Source organism: Schistocerca nitens, chromosome 3, assembly GCF_023898315.1.
Source record: "Schistocerca nitens isolate TAMUIC-IGC-003100 chromosome 3, iqSchNite1.1, whole genome shotgun sequence".
Lineage (NCBI taxonomy): Eukaryota > Metazoa > Arthropoda > Insecta > Orthoptera > Acrididae > Schistocerca > Schistocerca nitens.
In genome coordinates, this window is record NC_064616.1 from 467,824,638 (window position 1) to 467,842,553 (window position 17,916).

At 43.4% G+C, this 17,916-nt stretch overlaps 1 protein-coding gene across 1 annotated transcript in view; it reads right to left on the minus strand.

Annotated features, from left to right (window-relative positions):
• LOC126249281 (single-minded homolog 1-like) overlaps positions 1–17,916 on the minus strand; it is a 137,194-nt gene that overhangs the window by 6,006 nt on the left and 113,272 nt on the right. Inside the window, exons 7-8 of the mRNA XM_049950935.1 lie at positions 12,395–12,501; positions 2,573–2,720 (exon numbers count right to left, since the gene is read on the minus strand). Coding sequence (XP_049806892.1) covers positions 2,573–2,720; positions 12,395–12,501 — 255 coding nt within the window. The remainder of the gene's footprint in view (positions 1–2,572; positions 2,721–12,394; positions 12,502–17,916) is intronic.

Sequence of the window (17,916 nt, forward strand, 5' to 3'; positions counted from 1 at the left end):
GAACCCGAAGTAAAGCCAATATTTTTCTAATTACTTAGGGAGTGCCCTACGCGACCCTCCACGCAGCTGGATCAACAGGTAGGAGGAGATACCCACTGACTGAGCTGACGACAACACGACCGGATACCGCTGGAATAACCTACGACATGCCTGAAGACATACCTTGATAATCAAGCGTAAGGAGAGTAGTGGCGCAACATGTACGAAGCACATTTTTCGTTTCCCCATATACATTACCTCGGCGCAGGAAAGTTCCGAGATTATTTGGCTGGCTCTGAGCACTATGGGACGTAACATCTGAGGTCATCAGACCCCTAGATCTTAGAACTACTTTAACCTAACTAACCTAAGGACATCACACACATCCATGCCCGAGGCAGGATTCGAACCTACGACCGTAGCGGTTTCGCTGTTCCAGACTGAAGCGCCTAGAACCGCTCGGCCACACAGGCCGGTTGAGATTATTTGTTACGTTTACTTACTTCACGATGCGGTGTCAGTTACAGCCATTTTAGGTGTGGTATAAAGGAAATAAAAATAAAAAATATAAAAAAATTATAAAAAGAATGTTCCCACTGTTTATTTCGCTCGCCTCACCACTCCTAATACACTGACTGCGTGGTTAGGCCTCGGATTACAACACCTCACACTCTGCGCTCCCCGTTCTCACTTCCATGCCCTCCTTCCTTGAATAAAAAAAAGAAAAAAGTGGGTACAGGAACAGACTCTGGCTCTGGAGGTCTCGGGTTCAGTCCCAGTTAAGGGCGGGTGTTTTTCCTCGTTCCAGTTCCTCCTGGTCAACTCATCTTGCTATCAAATGAGTACCGAGGATCTTTCCCAGGCGTGCAGGCCTCGATACCCAAGCGGTTCTAGGCGCTGCAGTCCGGAACCGCGCGACTGCTACGGTCGCAGGTTCGAATCCTGCCTCGGGTATGGATTTGTCTGATGGCCTTCGGTTACTTAGGTTTAAGTAGTTCTAAGTTCTAGGGGACTGATGACCTCCGATGTTAAGTCCCATAGTGCTGAACTCTCCCGGGCGTAAAAGGCGGCTTTGGTGATTGGTCCCCCACCCTCCCCATTCTAGTGTCGAAGCGAAGAAAAGCCGCACTCTACCTACCATCAGTCGAACAGCCATGTCACTGACTTGCGACACAGACGTAGCAGCGAGCAGGTGTCACAGAGATGAAAACAGTAACAATGTACTGCAGCTGCGCGTAGCTATTATTCATTATTATTTACGCTCATATTGATAGTAGCGCATGTCAACTCTCGAAAATGCTTATATAAAACGAAACTAGTTCTGTAACAAAAGAAGGGGCCTCAATAAATATTAGTCTGTGTGGAATAACTCACCTTCATTGAGTAAATTTACGGCTGTGGTTTAACTATAACGAAGAGGTCTCTATTGCCTAAAAATGAACTTTTGAACTGAAGTAAATGTCCTGAAATGAAATGAATATATCGACGAGGAAAAGATTAATATAGATGCAGTGACATGAAATGTTTAAACAGGAAAGGGGGAAATGGGGAAATATAGTAGTGCACCAAGTACTCTTTAGTACACCGTAAGGTGGCTTGCAGAGGGCCTCAAAGCGTTCAGTCACGAAAAATGAAGTAAAAACAGAATATAAACTGAGTGGTCAAAATTCAGAGGAAGGATTGCCCCATTTGAAGAAATGCTGTGTACGACGCACGAATATTACGGCTGCGTGCGGCATAAGACACGAGTGTAGAGACGCTGTCTGAGCAGTTACCGACAGATGCGTTGTGAACAAGGCAGCACATCGCGAGTTAACCAAATTTGGTCGTGGGACGATAAGTGGTGAAAGACCCTTAGGTCATAGGAAATTGGATATTACACAAGAATTCGGATTTCCGACTTCAACGGCGTCTAAGGTGGACTTTCAGTCTCGCAGAGACAATGTTTCCACAAGCGGAAACCGCTACTTAGGACGACCACAAGTGTTTGACGAACAGACTTGATGTCTCCTCTGCAGAGTTATATGGGAGATCGACGATCAACTCCGAGTCACGTAGCCGTCGATTTGAATATGGGGCGTCAGCAAACTATATGTACCAGGACTGCACGGAGACAAAAGCACCGCATAGACTTCAGAAGGCGACGACCGACATCAGATCCGGTTCTTTCCCACGAATTTTGGTAACGCAGTGTATGAAAGCTCCACCGGTCTGGGCTCAGGTTGGCCAGTCGGGACCGACCGACCGTCCTGTCATCCTCAGCCTATAGCGGTATGGCGGGGCGTGGGATCAGCACATTGTTCTCCCGGCGGTTTATAAGCTGAAGTCTGAAACAGGTGCAGCGTCAATGGCCGTAATCCACGCCTATATCTACGTATAAACTGCACACCACTGTGAAGTGCATGTTAGAGGGCGCTTCCCATAGAACCACGCATTAGGGTTACTTCCCATTGCATTGACGTATGGAGGGCGGGAAGAATGACTGTTTACATGCCTCTTTGCGCGCGGTAATTAGTTCAGTCTTGTCTTCCCAGTCTGTACGGCAACAACAGTTTTAGTGGGTTAGTTGGAGCTTGTAGTGGCGGGTACTTACCTGAGCACGTAGTTGACGCTAACGACGCAATGAGGCCGCGAGGATCGGCTATTGTGGACGATCGTGGCGTAGCTCTGCATCCACACCCAGCCACCATCCTTCGTCAGAAACCGGTAGTATTTCGTCGTTACTTGGCCCTTGAACAGAACTGTCAGAAAACACATTATTCGAATGCTAGTCGGTACCCACAAGGGATTACATATTTTAGTAATAAAAGGGCACGACTAAATTGGCAGTCATAAAATACAGTAGCGGTACGACTTCAGTCAATATTTCTGCTTCGTGGAAAGCTGCAGAACATCACTAAACAACGTTTTGCAACATAGCTGTACTCTGCAAAATGCTATTCATTCTTGAATATACAGGGTGTCCCAGAAATGTTGCGACAAACTGCAAGGGGTTGTAAAGGTTGTCTTGAGGAATAAATTGAGGATAGGAATCCGTGTCCGGAAACGTCATCCAACAACGCTACTGAGCGTCGAAGTTATAGGTGTCGGCGCTTGCCACTAGGCCATCCCCTTCGGCAGCTCAAATCAAATGTGTGTGAAATCTTATGGGACGTAACTGTTAAGGTCATCAGCCCGAGGGAGGACTCGAACCTCTGCCGGGACCAGCCGCACGGTCCATGACTGCAGCGCCTTAGATCTCTCGGCTAATCCCTCGCGACCCTTCGGCAGCAGACGTGACTTAGTACCCTGACAGACCGTAGACGGGACGTCTAGGAATCGCAACTGACCGGCACAATTGCCAGTCTAGAAGATAGAGCAAACTACCACGTAGACAAGCCTTGTCTCCTATGAATGCGATGTTCTGTTCTCTTGCTGGATGACGGTTTCCATCTGCAGTTTATTTTTCTCCCGGAAACCTCCAAAATCTCCACCGTTTTTCGGTATACTGAGGTAGAGTGAAATGCAGATGGAAGCCTGTGTCCGAAACCGTTATCAGACAAGTCAAATGTTTCCGGAAACGGGTTCTGTCCTCGATTTGTTCCTCAAGACACCCTCTACAACCTCTCGAAGTTCATAAGAGACTAGACCTTCCTACGCAGCAGCTAGCTCCATCTTATCCAGTGGCGATCGTGGGAATCAGTCGCAATCAGTGAATAACAAACAACATTGTGAGACGTTCTGCCTGCGGTCCGTCAACGTAGAAAATCGGGTTTGCTGCCGAAGGGATTATCTAGTGGCGGGTGCCGGCGTATTTAACTTCGACGCTCTGTAGCGTCGTTGGATAATGTTTCCGGGAACGGGTTCTGTCCTCGATTTATTCCTCAAGACACTCTCTACAGCCTCTCGAAGTTCGTCAAAACATTTCTGGGAATAACTGTATAGATAAATGTGAAGTAATACACATAACAGGCACAAGAAGCAAACAATCATCATGGATCCCAGGCAGTAAGTTCTCTCGTGCTTGAAAAATGAAAAATTAATAGTTAGTGGGAGCCTTTCTTCCAGCAGCCCAACAGTAGACTACAAAGCGAGATGTCGCAATGATTTAGAGCTGGATGGGCTACCGGTATTTACGTTCCTCCAAACCTCTTTGCTACGACTGGCTAGATAAGTACGTAAATGTCAAAACAGGCAGTAGGCAAACGGTTTCATCTTTTGTCGGATGTGATCAGTTTGTAAGTTGCCTCCTTTCGAAAGATTTGATTGCTTTCAAGTTATATGGTAGTATTTCGAGAAAGGAAGGGGGGTTTACTCTTTCTAGAAGGAGACAGGTGTCTACGAGGTGTATCACACCATTCAACGCAAAAGACGGTAGAGAGTACCACAGATATGATACACTAATTGAGGTGGCAGTCATTAAAACAAAAGGGTTTCCGCTACGGCAGGATCTTCTCATGACATTTCAGTCACTAGCTTTCTCCTCAGAGTGTGAAAACATTTTGTTGGCGCCCACCTACATAGGGAGAAAGGATCATCATAATAAAATAAGAGAAATCAGAGCTCGCACGGAAAGATTCAAGTGTTTGTTTTTCCCTCGCGCTATTCGAGTGTGGAATGGTAGAGAAGTAGCTTAAAGGTGGTTCGATAAATCCTCTGTCAAGCGCTTAATTGTGAATTACAGAGTAACCATGCAACTGTACAAGTCCTAAACTTCTACTGTGCAGACACATCTTTTCTGAGAAGCTTCCCCAGTTCTCTGTTGCTCGAAAGACCCAGTTTTTCGTAAGTTTTTATCCCTGGCTGTGCATTTCCAGTTGGCCTGTTTGTATAGTTTAATACGCAGCGTGCTAGCTTGCGCGACAAGGAGGTATGCCAGATCCGGATCGAAGGGGAAACTGTTACGGCGACCAGCCACAGATGGCTCTAGGCGTTCCGCTTCTAACGACCTATATGTCGACGGGACGTTTAATTCTGACGAGCCCTCCTTCCTTCGAACAGACAGCACGGCAAATTCGGCGCAATAATGGATGCGACTGCGTGCAAGTTCTTGCGAGTGGACAGGCGGCAGTATTAAATCATTAGCAGGATTCATTAAAGTTGCGCCTGGCCGCTATCGGGCGCGTGTTTGCTCAGGCGGCGGCGCCGTATTATGTCATTATCTGATTCACCGGAGGAGACATCCATAAATAGCTTAGTTACACATCCTTGCGCGTGCGCCGCGCCCCCGCCCCCATCCTCCCCTACTAGGGGCACTCTGCCTCTGGATTAACTACTCGTGCTACGACCGGGCTGTAAAAAGAAAATTAAATCACGAGCGCTGTTGGCTTAGGACTACCGTTGGGCCAGCAGCTAATATGGACGCCTGCGGAAGGGGCGACTCGTACCCCTGCCGACGAGACCCTGCCCTTACGAGCTGCCTTACTGTGTTGTATGGCGGAGGTGTGTGCTGTGGCATACCTGAGCAGGTCGGTACCAGCATTACGTAAATCACGTATTTCAAAGCTAACGTTTCCATGTAACCCGGGCAGAAATCGATAACGCTGCAACTAGAACCTCCAACAAGTTACTTAGTGAACACCAGGCGATTCGTAGAAGACGTGTGAGTGATGGTGAAGAAGAGTGAACTGGAGTATTCAATGAAAACAGCGGGAACAGTGACCTATTACGTACGCTTCACCTTACCAGAATACGACTAATGGTACTGAAAATACGTAAACTGTATGTCTCAATCATTAATGGTGTGCTTCCGGGTAATCAATCGAGCTGTCGTTCCATATTATACACAGTACTTCGACAGCCGACCCAGACGTTTTCTTCAGGTGCTGCTAGTTGTACTGTGCTCTTTCGTGTATTCGTTGCTTAGGCTTCAACTTGAATGCGAAGTATTAATTATCACGGACCGTTATTTACAGCCGAGTTCGACTCTTGATGCCCACAACGCTTTTTGATGCATTTTTCAGTCTGCAACTGAGACTCTAAGGGTATTTAAATTGAGACTATTTTTTGGTGTCATTTCTCTGATTCAGCACTGAACTAAGACGCTAAGTAGAATTTAAACAAAGTACATTAATGTTATTAATTTCCAAATACAATTTTCAATTTAGAAGAAATTTTTCTGTCTGATATCTGTATTTATATAGGTTTGGTGTAAGCAATGAACATGTTAAAATGCATTTTTTATAAAAACTAAACGAATTTTGTGACATAACTTGCGTGTATATCAGGAATGACGGCCCACTAATTGAACAGCGTGCGAGGTGACACAGTGGGAAGACGGCAGCTCAGATATCCGTCCAACCATCCAGATTGAGCTACTCCGTGATTTCCTAAAAGCGCTAAGGGCAAATGCCTGGTTGGTTCTTTAGAAAGGGCACGGACCATTTTCTTCCCAAGTCTGAGATTATGGCCCGTCTCCGTGACCTCGTCGTCAACGGGCGGTTAAACTAGAACGATCCTTCCTTCTAATAGAACAAATTTAAATATTAACCGTTTCTTGCTTCAAAACTAAAAATTTTTTAAAGTTAAACTCACTCTCTTCGATATGTTGGAAATCCGAGACGTAGAAAATACCGACAGTTTATATTCGATACAACATCAGCATCGATCGCACTCAGGTATTTCTCCAAAAGTCGATATATCGATACTTATGATAATTTTGCCAACTTTTCATTGGACCTCAGAATTAACTTTCCCAGCCTATTACCAGGGCTATTTTTTTCTCAGCCTCCTATCGGCCATGAAATGGAAACCACAGAGAAAATTAAAAATGTTTTACTTGCAACTACTTCTTTACACAGTTGCCGCACCGACTTAGACATTTGTCCTAGCGTGATAACAATTTTCCAATACTCTGATTTGAGCTCCGCAGTGCATGGCTAGGCTTGGTCCTGTTGAAGGTGGTATGCTGAGACCTTCGAACTAACTCACACAGCCAGGTGAACGTTTGGATTGATGATATGCGCCGCGCTGGATTAGCCGAGCGTGCTATTGCGCTGCAGTCATGGACTGTGCGGCTGGTCCCGGCGGAGGTTCGAGTCCTCCCTCGGGCGCGTGTGTGTGTGTGTGTGTGTGTGTGTGTGTGTGTGTGTGTGTGTGTGTGTGTGTTTGTCCTTAGGATAATTTAGGGACTGATGACCTTAGCTGTTAAGTCCCATAAGATTTCACACACATTTGAACATTTTTTTGATTGATGATATGCTTTCCCCCTGAACCATGGACCTTGACGAGGCAGGGAGGCTTGCTTGAGTCAACGATAGAGATAGTCGTACCGTAGGTGCCACTGCAACGGAGGGGTATCTGTAGAGAGGTCAGACTAACCAGTCGTTCCTGAAGAGCGGCATCAGCCTTTTCTGTATTTGCAGGGTCGATATACTGGATGATTGGCTGATTTGGCCTTGTAATTTTTCCTGAGGACATGCAGCTCCACTGTAGGAGAGCTGGATCAAACCAGTCTTCTGACTGAATACAACAGTAACAATAACATTACGCTTAACCAGCCGCTTTTTTTTTTATTTTTATTTCGGCCTCCAGATCTCCTCCTCTGGCTCTTAATTGGAGTCCTCCACTAGCTCCATGTACTGTACTGGTAAGTGGAAAAACATGTCTCTTACTTCTGGGACTAAAGAAACATCGGATGAATTCAAAGATGCGCTGCTTGGTTCGTTATGTAGATTCAGCTGATAGGGGAGCATAACAGTCACGCAAAGTACAGTAATCTTTGTGAGAATGGCATCGTTCTCACTTAACATTGTTTGGCTATCAAATTTTATTAGTCTTTTCCGTTTTAGGTGTGCTGTAATATAAGAATGTTTTATACCAAATGCGTTTCACTTTTATTTAAAAAACATTATTATTGGTCATTCTGCAAATATAGTATCCATAATACGATTCTACATTTTGGTACTTATGGAGTGAAAACAGCTTTTCCTTTACAGATTTGGTGTACGATTTACTTACGGTGTTTATTCCTCTTTTTTTACATGATTCAAAGTCGATAGCTTTTTCTCTCGTGTTAGCGGGGACTGAAGTGGGAAAAACCTTGGTTACAATTTCATCCTTCTCGATTTTTCGTCTCTTGTACAATCTGTTTTTTGAACTTCGATTTTTTTCAAAATTTCATAAAAGTTGTCTTCAAAGAAATATCACTGTGTTTCTTTTTTGCACTCATATTTACACCCATACACATTCTGCCTTTGTCTCTGTGTCTCTTTCTTTCTCTCTCTCTCTCTCTCTTTTTCACCGTCACTCACTCACTATCTACGTAAAACAATGCATTCACAAGACTGGCAGAACTCACAACCTACAGGATAAACAAACGAACACACAAAAACATAGTCCTGACTGTGTAACAGGTGAAACCACATTAATATAAGATAAATTTTGTGAAGTTTTGCAAACCTGATCTGCATAAACGTAAATACGGCAAAAGAAAAGGTAGTTTCTTAAAAGTTGAAAAATCGACAAGGGTGAAAGGGCAACAAAGGTTTTCTCGGGCTTCAACCTCCGCCAACAATGAGGAAAAACTTGCAACCCCAGAACATGCAAAAAAGAAGAATAAACGTCGTAGTTAAATTGTACGCCAAGTTTATTAAGGAAAATTGTTTTTATCTATGACTGGCTAAATGTAGAAGCATATTATGCGTACTATATTTACAGAATGACAACTGCGGATGCTTCGTAAAGAGAAGCGTGGTGCCAAACACTGCGGAAGATGGCCGTGCAAACAAACATATTATTGTTGGTAAATTTAGGAAACAGGTGTTCGAGGAAGATTTTGCGGCAGTTCTACTGCGTCCATCATATAAATTTTCACGTAGAGGCCATAAGAATAACATGAGGGATACAGGGTGACAATTCTTGAACTATATGAAATAAAATCGTCACGACTTCTGAACGGTGTGCGTTAGGACGTTCAAACTGCACGGTTGGCCGCGGGGCATTATGGGAATATGATTTCATCCTCATTATCCAAAGCGGCCCTGATTTGGACAAGATATGGTTCATGCAAGACGGGGCTCGGCCCCATCGAAGCAGGAGAGTGTTTGATGTCCTGGAAGAACACTTAGGAGACCGCATTCTGGCTCTGGGGTACCCAGAGGGCACTGGCGTGAACCTCGATTGGCCACCGTATTCTCCGGATCTGAACGCATGACACTTCTTTTTATGGGGCTATCTTAAAGAGACAGCAATAACTCCAAAACCATTGCTGAGCTGAAAACAGTCATTCAGGCGGTCATCAGCAGCATCAATTTTCTGACACTTCAGCCGGTCATGCAGAATTTCGCTCTTCGTCTGTGGCACATCAACGCCAATGGTGGCAGGCATATAGAACATGTCATAAACTAAATCCGAATATCTGTAGTGACGTTTACATGTTGAATAAAGTGTGTGCATGCAGTAGTTTGTAACTAATTTACTTTTTTTCATATAGTTCAATAATTGTCACCCTGTATCATAGTGCGTCACTGAGCATATAGTCACTCATTTCTGACTCGCTCCGTACACGAATCGAATAGGACAAATAACTGATAATATTGATACGAAATACGCTTCACTAGGTACTGTACAGTGGTTTGTGGAGTATACACACTGCTCTGTAAAACTTATGGAAAAGATGGATAAAGTAACGGATCCGTCCCACGGCTTATGGAGTAGGGCTGGTGTGCCGGCCAGAACCATGGTTCAAATGGTTCAAACGGCTCTGAGCACTATGGGACTTAACATCTGTGGTCATCAGTCCCCTAGAACTTAGAACTAATTAAACCTAACTAACCTAAGGACAGCACACACATCCATGCCCGAGGCAGGATTCGAACCTGCGACCGTAGCGGTCACGCGGTTCCAGACTGAAGTGCCTAGAATCGCACTGCCACACCGGCCGGCGCCAGAACCATGTCCTGCCTTTTGTAATATGCAGGGAAACGTCATAAATGGTGGTGACTTCAGTGTAATTATTACGTTTGATAAAAGTGTCATTTCTGTTCGTCCCACTGCGTATTTCCTTCAGTTTCCTTCTGTACTCTACTATAGAAGTTCTTTCTGTGTACAGTCCAAGTTTCATCGAGCTATATTACTTGGCAGTGGAAAAAGAAGGAAAACTAGATTTTAACTTCCCGTCGACGATGACGTTATGGCAACTGGAACACAAGCTCGGATGAGAGTAAGAAAGGAAGAGCTCAGTAGTGTTATTTTCAGAGGAACCGTTCTGGAATTAATTTCAAGCGATTTACGGGAATGGAATATCTAAATCACAATGGTTAGCCACGGATTTGGACCGCAGCCCTCCCGAATGCGAGTCAGGTGTCTTTATTACTGCAGTATCGTGCTCTTAGTGGTGTTCAACTGTTTAATAGCCATCTTTCTGCCATTTATAGGTTGTGGTAATAATTTATAACCACAGATTCGGCTGCCAGAAAATTCATCCGAGGACGACCAATCGCTGTGACGCCTACCGATGATACTGTTGCGCAATACCGCCACAACCCCACCTATTGTGTTCCAGTGGAAGACAGAAGCAGCCTCACAGATAAGAAATTCAGAAATGTTTAGTCAGCCACTACTAATTATACGTACTTACTGACTGACAGCATTAAACATCCCCTGTAAATCAGATCAATCAGTTCATGGGCACAGTTCCCATAGAAGTAAGGAGAGGAATGGCTCCAGAAGTTGAAAAACAAAAGCAAGAGACAGATTCCAGACACTCTATGTATGGACATATTTCTCAGCTGCTGAGACTGAAATCAAGAACGAGCTTTTTACTATCAACCAAATCTATTTTTTTATCACATAATAAAAGCCGAGTAGAACTACGACGAAACTCGTCTCCAATAGCCCATGGAAAACTCGAAAGAGGAGTTTTCTGGGGGGTTTCGAATTCACTTGTACGACTTGGAAAGCCCTTAATCGCGTAAGGACGGGTGTAAAGAAAATTTGAACAAATGGGGCTACATAGTACTTACGAACGGTGTAGATATGGTGAATTACAAGATCCATCGAACTTGCTAATCTGCAGAGCAATGCTTGAACTGTGCACCTTAGAAATCATGGTTACAGCAAAAAACAAGGTTATTCAGACTGATATTTTCTGGACTAATTTTGGAACTTGGACAACTGAAAACCTTGTTGGAGACGATTTTCATCACGGCATGACATGTTGTAGTATTATTTAACATATTTTAATGTGATGACTCGGTGATCTTAATTAAATTTGTTTTAATACTGTAAATTATAATTTTTCTCAAAAATTGTATTGTTCCTATTTCGTGATGTCTTGGACCAGAATGAAGTCAAAAATATCAGCATACAATAGAAGGAACCACGGAACGACGAACAGGACTTTTGAAATGCGAGATGCAAAGCGAGAGGCATGGAAGCGCTAGGTGCTGCGCACCGCTGCCGTTGACCCGCGCTCGTAGTCTGCTACCACACTTCAACTATCCGCGTCTCAGCAGCGTACCGACACGGAAAATCTCGTGCTTCGTCACGATATACTAGGGCTATTCGGAAAGCAAGGTCCGATCGGTCGCGAAATGGAAACGACATTGAAAATCAAAAATGTTTTATTTGCTACACTTTCCAGCTACTTCTCTACATAGTCGTCGCTCCGACTTACACATTTGTCGTAGCGGTGTACCAACTTTCCAATTCTCTCATCATAGAGGGCAGCCGCCTGTGCTTTCGGCCACTTGTCGACACCGGTCTGCAGTTCGTCGTGTCAAAAAAATGGTTCAAATGGCTCTGAGCACTATGGGACTCAACTGCTGAGGTCATTAGTCCCCTAGAACTTAGAACTAGTTAAACCTAACTAACCTAAGGACATCACAAACATCCATGCCCGAGGCAGGATTCGAACCTGCGACCGTAGCGGTCTTGCGGTTCCAGACTGCAGCGCCTTTAACCGCACGGCCACTTTCGGCCGGCTCGTCGTGTCAAAATGTTGTCTTCATAGTCAGCGGTTCGTGTGAGCAGAGATGAACATCAGAGGAAGCCAAGTCTGGGCTATATGGTGGTTGATCAAACACTTCCCATCGGAAACACTGCAAGTGTGCGACCGAGAATAGTCATGAAGAAGGAAATTCATAATAGTTACTTCGTGTGGGATGCATGAAATCAGGCGAAATCTCTCACAGGCGTTCATGCTTGGCGGGAGACACTATTTTCTAGGCAACTTTACGTGCTCACTGTACGTTCGGAACCGAAAAGAGGGATGTGACGCGATCGACAGGCATACTAGAGGCACTGCGCAACACACCTGTGCAAATCTTCATCGGATTTTCACTGTCGTTTTCACTTCGCGGCCTATCGGTCCTTACTTTTCGAATAGCCCTCGTAGTCCGTTGAAGTAACGTGCGGAACGAAGCTCTTTCTGAAATGGATCGTCCAGAAATGAAAATAAATAAGTGATTGTTATTAGATACAGGCGAGTACTTACGCGTATGGTGTGCGTATCGCATGTGCATCATGTCGCAGCCGTGGATATACTGGTACAGCGTCTTCTCGATCAGGTCCTGCGGTTCGTAGCCTGTCAGCTGCGCCACCCTGCAAAATGCACCAGGGTCCTCACTCAAATCCTTCTCCAAACAAATTCTTGCATATTTCTGCAATTGTTAGCTATCAATGCAAAACCTAAGGATGTTCTATATATGTCAATCTCCTAATGGTAACTAGCTTATTAATAGAGTAACGGAAAAAGAGGAAGTTCTGGGAGAAACTGGAACGTGGTTGGCGTGGCAAAAAATGGTTCAAATGGCTCTGAGCACTATGGGACTTAACAGCTGCGGTCATCAGTCCCCTACAACTTAGAACTAGTTAAACCTAACTAACCTAAGGACATCACACACATCCATGCCCGAGGCAGGATTCGAACCTGCGACCGTAGCAGTCTCGCGGTTCCGGACTAAGCGCCTAGAACCGCGAGACCACCGCGGCCGGCATAAGTGGTTGGCGTGAATGCGAGTTTAGTGATGTTATACATTCGCTATGCATAGCTTTCTACATTATATTTTTGGGTAGATTCGTAACGTCAAATACTGTCTAGCAAATTTAGAGAAACTGTGTACGAAGAACACTGCGACTTCTATGCTGCCACCAACGTATATCTTGCGTAGGGATAGTGACAAAAAGATAAGACCGATTAGGGCGCGTATAGAGGCATTTCGACACGTATTTTTCACTCACTCAATAGGCGAAAGGAAGAGGACAGAAAATTGGCAATATAGGTACGACGTACTGCAGACTATGTATGTAGATGTAGATGCAGAAGTACGCCACAGAGACCCCCAGCTAAAATTAGAAATTTCAAGCAGTACGTAAAACTCCGATCCAGCTGCGTGTCTTTTATTCCGCCGCAACCGGTCTCAGATCTAGAAATGTCCTTTCAAGTGGTGAGTAAAGAAAATAGAGAAGCGAAATGTCGCAGAAATAAGGTTATTATAACATCCAATTATCTAAAAACATCAGCGTACTTAGTTAAAATGAACTTTTTCACTACGTCGCGTCTTGCAGCTCCCAAACATTGCACAAAAAACTTTTAAAATGTTTAATGTCACAGCTGCTATTTATTTACTGGGTGATTAGTTTCGAGCCTTGCCCATTTTCACAAGCTACCTATTGGTTCAAATGTCTCTGAGCACTATGGGACTTAATTTCTGAGGTCATCAGTCCCGTAGAACTTAGAACTACTTAAACCTAACTAACCTAAGGACATCACACAATTCCATGCCCGAGACAGGATTCGAACCTGCGACCGTAGCGGTCGCGCTGTTCCAGACTGTAGCGGCTAGAACCGCTCGGCCACTCAGGCCGGCGGCACATCATCGCCAATAATAGCAGGCATATCGAACATGTCATAACCTAAATCCGAATATCTGAAGTGATACATGTTGAATAAAGCGTGTGCACACCGTAGTTTGTAACTAACTAACGTTTTTTTTTCTTCATATAGTTCAATAATTGTCACCCTGTATTAAAAGGCGCTGGCACCCGGAAACAGCTGCGAACATTATTTGTGCATATATGCAAACACCATGTCATTCTCATGATGATACATTCATGCCGCGCGACTGTGTGCTGCTGTTTCTAGGAAAAATGGACGCTATAATAACCTTATTTCTAATGCGTTTGGCTTGCGTATTCTCTTTAGGCACCGCTCGAAAATGTTCTTCATGGCCTGAGACCGATTGTGGTACGACAAAAGATGAGGAACTGAGGCGTTGTTTCACACATTGCTTTTACATTACGTGCCCGGGTTCCCGGGTTCGATTCCCGGCGGGGTCAGGGATTTTCTCTGCCTCGGGATGACTGGGTGTTGTGTGATGTCCTTAGGTTAGTTAGGTTTAAGTAGTTCTAAGGGACTGATGACCATAGATGTTAAGTCCCATAGTGCTCAGAGCCATTTGCTTTTACATTAGCGGTTGCGACTATCCAAAACGACGCACAAAACTGTAGATTCATAAAGTCGGCGACCCACCTCTGCATCTTCCAGGTGATATCCAGCGTTGCGGAACTATCATCTCATACATTGATCTGGCACTAAATATATTTGTATTAATTAACACAGCTCTTGTCCTAGCTAAGGTACTGTCGACAACAAATAGTGTATCTGACGTTGCACATGTTCGCTCCGTAACGTCTCCTTGTGCCACTTCTCTACGTTCAAACACGTAAGATTGTGGTGGTCTTTCTATATGATGTCATCACTTCGAACGTTGGACGAAATACCGCTGTACTTTACTAGCCATGCCTTTGTTGGAGGCGGCATGTCCTTGCCTTCCTCTGAAATAAGAAGTGTGTTACCAGTCACTCATACGGTGACCTAGAGTTTAATGTGGACTCCGAACCACGATTTAGCTTGCCTTTTCTCACATTCACAAATCATCACCAGAGCAATAAGTAACAGAAAACATACTGAAGGTGATTGAAGTGTAAGACCGAGAGCACTGGGTTTGCAAGTGACACTTACACACTAAGCGACCAAGCCACGTCATCATATGCGTATGGTGTCCTATTTCACATCTTAGCTGGCTATTTTATGATATTTAAATCTATGAAACGTAACTCAGCGTCGCAGTTTAGTGTCACAGTTCTATATGTTTGTACAGGATATTTCACGAGCAGCGGTAAATATTTTGTGAAATGGTAGTAGAGACTACTCCTATTCCGTCTGAACAGGACGCGAAAGGCCCAACGGTACCGACCGATCGCCGTGTCATCATCAGCCAAAAGCGCACTGAATGCGGATATGGAGGGGCATGTGGTCAGCACACCGCCCTCCTGGCCGTTGTGTGCTTTCGTGAAAGGAGCCGTTACTTATTAATCAAGCAGATCGTCAATTGGCCTCACAAGTGCTGATTGCAGCCCGCTTGCCAACAGCGCTCGGCAGACCTGAACGGTCTCCCATCCAATTGCTAGCCAAGCCCGACAGCGTTTAACTTCGGTCATCTGACGGCAGTCGGTGTTACTTCCCAACGCGGAAAGGCCTTAGGCTGGTATTACAGACTAATTTGAGTATAACATTCCATATAATATGTGTCCAATTTTTATTGGTTACAGAGGTACGGCTAATTACAGTTTTTATTTCACGTCTTGGTACTCCAGTTTTTATGGGTTTGTTTATCGACTATCAGTTTGTTTAAGGTCAGTTTGTAAAGTTGTTCTTGAATGTACATAACTGAATTTTTCAACCGTGGTTGTATTTTGTTGGTTAAGTAGATTGTATCGTTTAAACATCATATAACAGGGCCTCTTTATGTAGACGTTCTTGAAAAGGAGGTTCTGGCATTTTTGGAAATGTTTCCTTTGGCTACAAGGATGGGTAACTGCTTCCATCACGACAAGTCCCTTACACATTCTAGTCGTAATGTTACACAACATGTAAACCCAACAATCCGCGGAAGATGGATCCGCAGAAAAGGTCACATTTCTCGGCAACCATGGTCCTGGGACCTTTATCCTTTACAGTTTTATCTGTGGGGCTGATTTAAAGGTAAAGTCTACAAAGCAAAAGTAAACACAAGAGACGAAATGATCGTTGGAATTGTGAATACTGCCGCTCTTATGAAAGACCACCAAGACGACCTGGTGCTGTTAAGAGAATTCGAAAGTGCATCGAAAAGTCAGAGGTGGAATTTATGAAAATCAACTTTGCGGTTAATCATTTGCCTTTGCTCAACACCGTCTGTAAGTATTTGTTTGGGTTACATTCTAACAGCTGTATCTCTGTAACCAATAAAACTTTGACACATGTTATATGGAATGTTTTATTCGAATCAGCCTATACTGCCGCCTCCTAAAATAGTTAACATTGCTCCTGAAACACCCTGTACATGTTTACACTGATCTTCAGAGAAAACAATGACAAATTCAATATGTATGTCAGCTTCAAATTTGTCGAGTATTTACCTTCTGAATAACGAAGTGGTCGATATTCATTTCTAGTTTTTGTTATTTTCAAAAATTACTTATATTGTAGGGCGCCACCTTAGAGAAGGTATAATAAATAATTAGAGATTATTTTTCGTGCTTTATGGTAAGACCCAGGACTCTTATTGGAGAGGACGGCGGTTCAAATACCTGTTCGGCCATACAGATTGAGGTCTTCCGTGGCTTCCGTCAGATGGATTTCGTGATGGTTCCATTGAGAAGGACAGTGAAGGCTCCATTTCTCGTCCTTCCTCACTCCGAGCTTTAGCTCCGTCTCTAATGACCTAACCGTCGACAAGAGGTCAAACCCTCGTCTTCCTTTTATCATGTGTTAAGCGAATCTACACGAGGAAATTTTCCGTTCAACTTCGCGCATGCGCTTAGAATGGCACAAGGAAGCATAATGCATTTCGTCTACGTGTATTTAAATTTTAAAAATCAGTTATTTACAGCTTTATAGTGACTGAAAATGTCTCCAGCACTAGGACACAAAACTGTGTTGAATATTTCTGGAATTTTCAGAATAGGAGAAAGTGATTATCAGCAGAAAATCAAATGTAAAAGTATAAACATTTTAAAAACTTTCTGTGAAACTTCTTAAAACTTTCGAAAATTTTCTTTTTTGTCTCAATCGCATTTAAAATTAATTTTTTTATGAAGTAATGACCAGTTTCGGTAGCTTAACTAGCTACCAATTGCAGAGCTGAGCAAAGACAAACCAACAGAAAAGTGTCTTAATTAAGAAGTTATGTAAAAATTGCTATTGGACTATTTGAAAAATTTACAGGAAATTAACATACCACATTTAGTATTGTAAGTGCACTAGCAGTATACAACACCGTTGCATCGTCCATAAAATTCTTATTTTAAATCTTTGGATAAAAATCTATTATGTACAGCCTAAAACGAACGTAAGGGCAAATATATTACGTGCTGTCAAATCAATAAGAAGAAGAAATAATTATTTAGAAGAAAGACTACTTCATTGAACGTGCCACGCTGTCTGTGACAGCAACTGAAACAAAAAGCCTGTACAACGTCGTAAAATTTTTCTGTAAACAGAGATTTGCCTACAAAAAAGAAGAAGCAAGTAACAAATGTTTGCTTTTTGTTAACAGCGCATAAAAGTAATATAATGAATTAGCTTTTCTTCTAAATAATTATTTCTTATTCTTTTTTGTTACCCAGTGAATAACTGAGTATTAACAGAGTGTAACAGAGTACGTAAAGCAATTTTTCTTTTGATTTGCCTGTTCTCAGACCTGAAGATGGTAGTTAGCTACCGAAAGTGATCATCACTTGTAAAAAAAAAATTCTAATATTAAATGCGATTGAGGTAGTATGTAGACAATTCTTGAAAATTTTAAAAGTATTACAGACCCTTTTTTAAAATTTTATAATTTTACAGTTGACAAAACGTCATGTACAGAAACATGACACGGATCACAGTCTAATGCTCATAAGACGTAAATAACGTCCGTGGAAACTTTCACTGTATGTGTAAACTTTCTTCCGCGCGTTTTCTCATTTTAA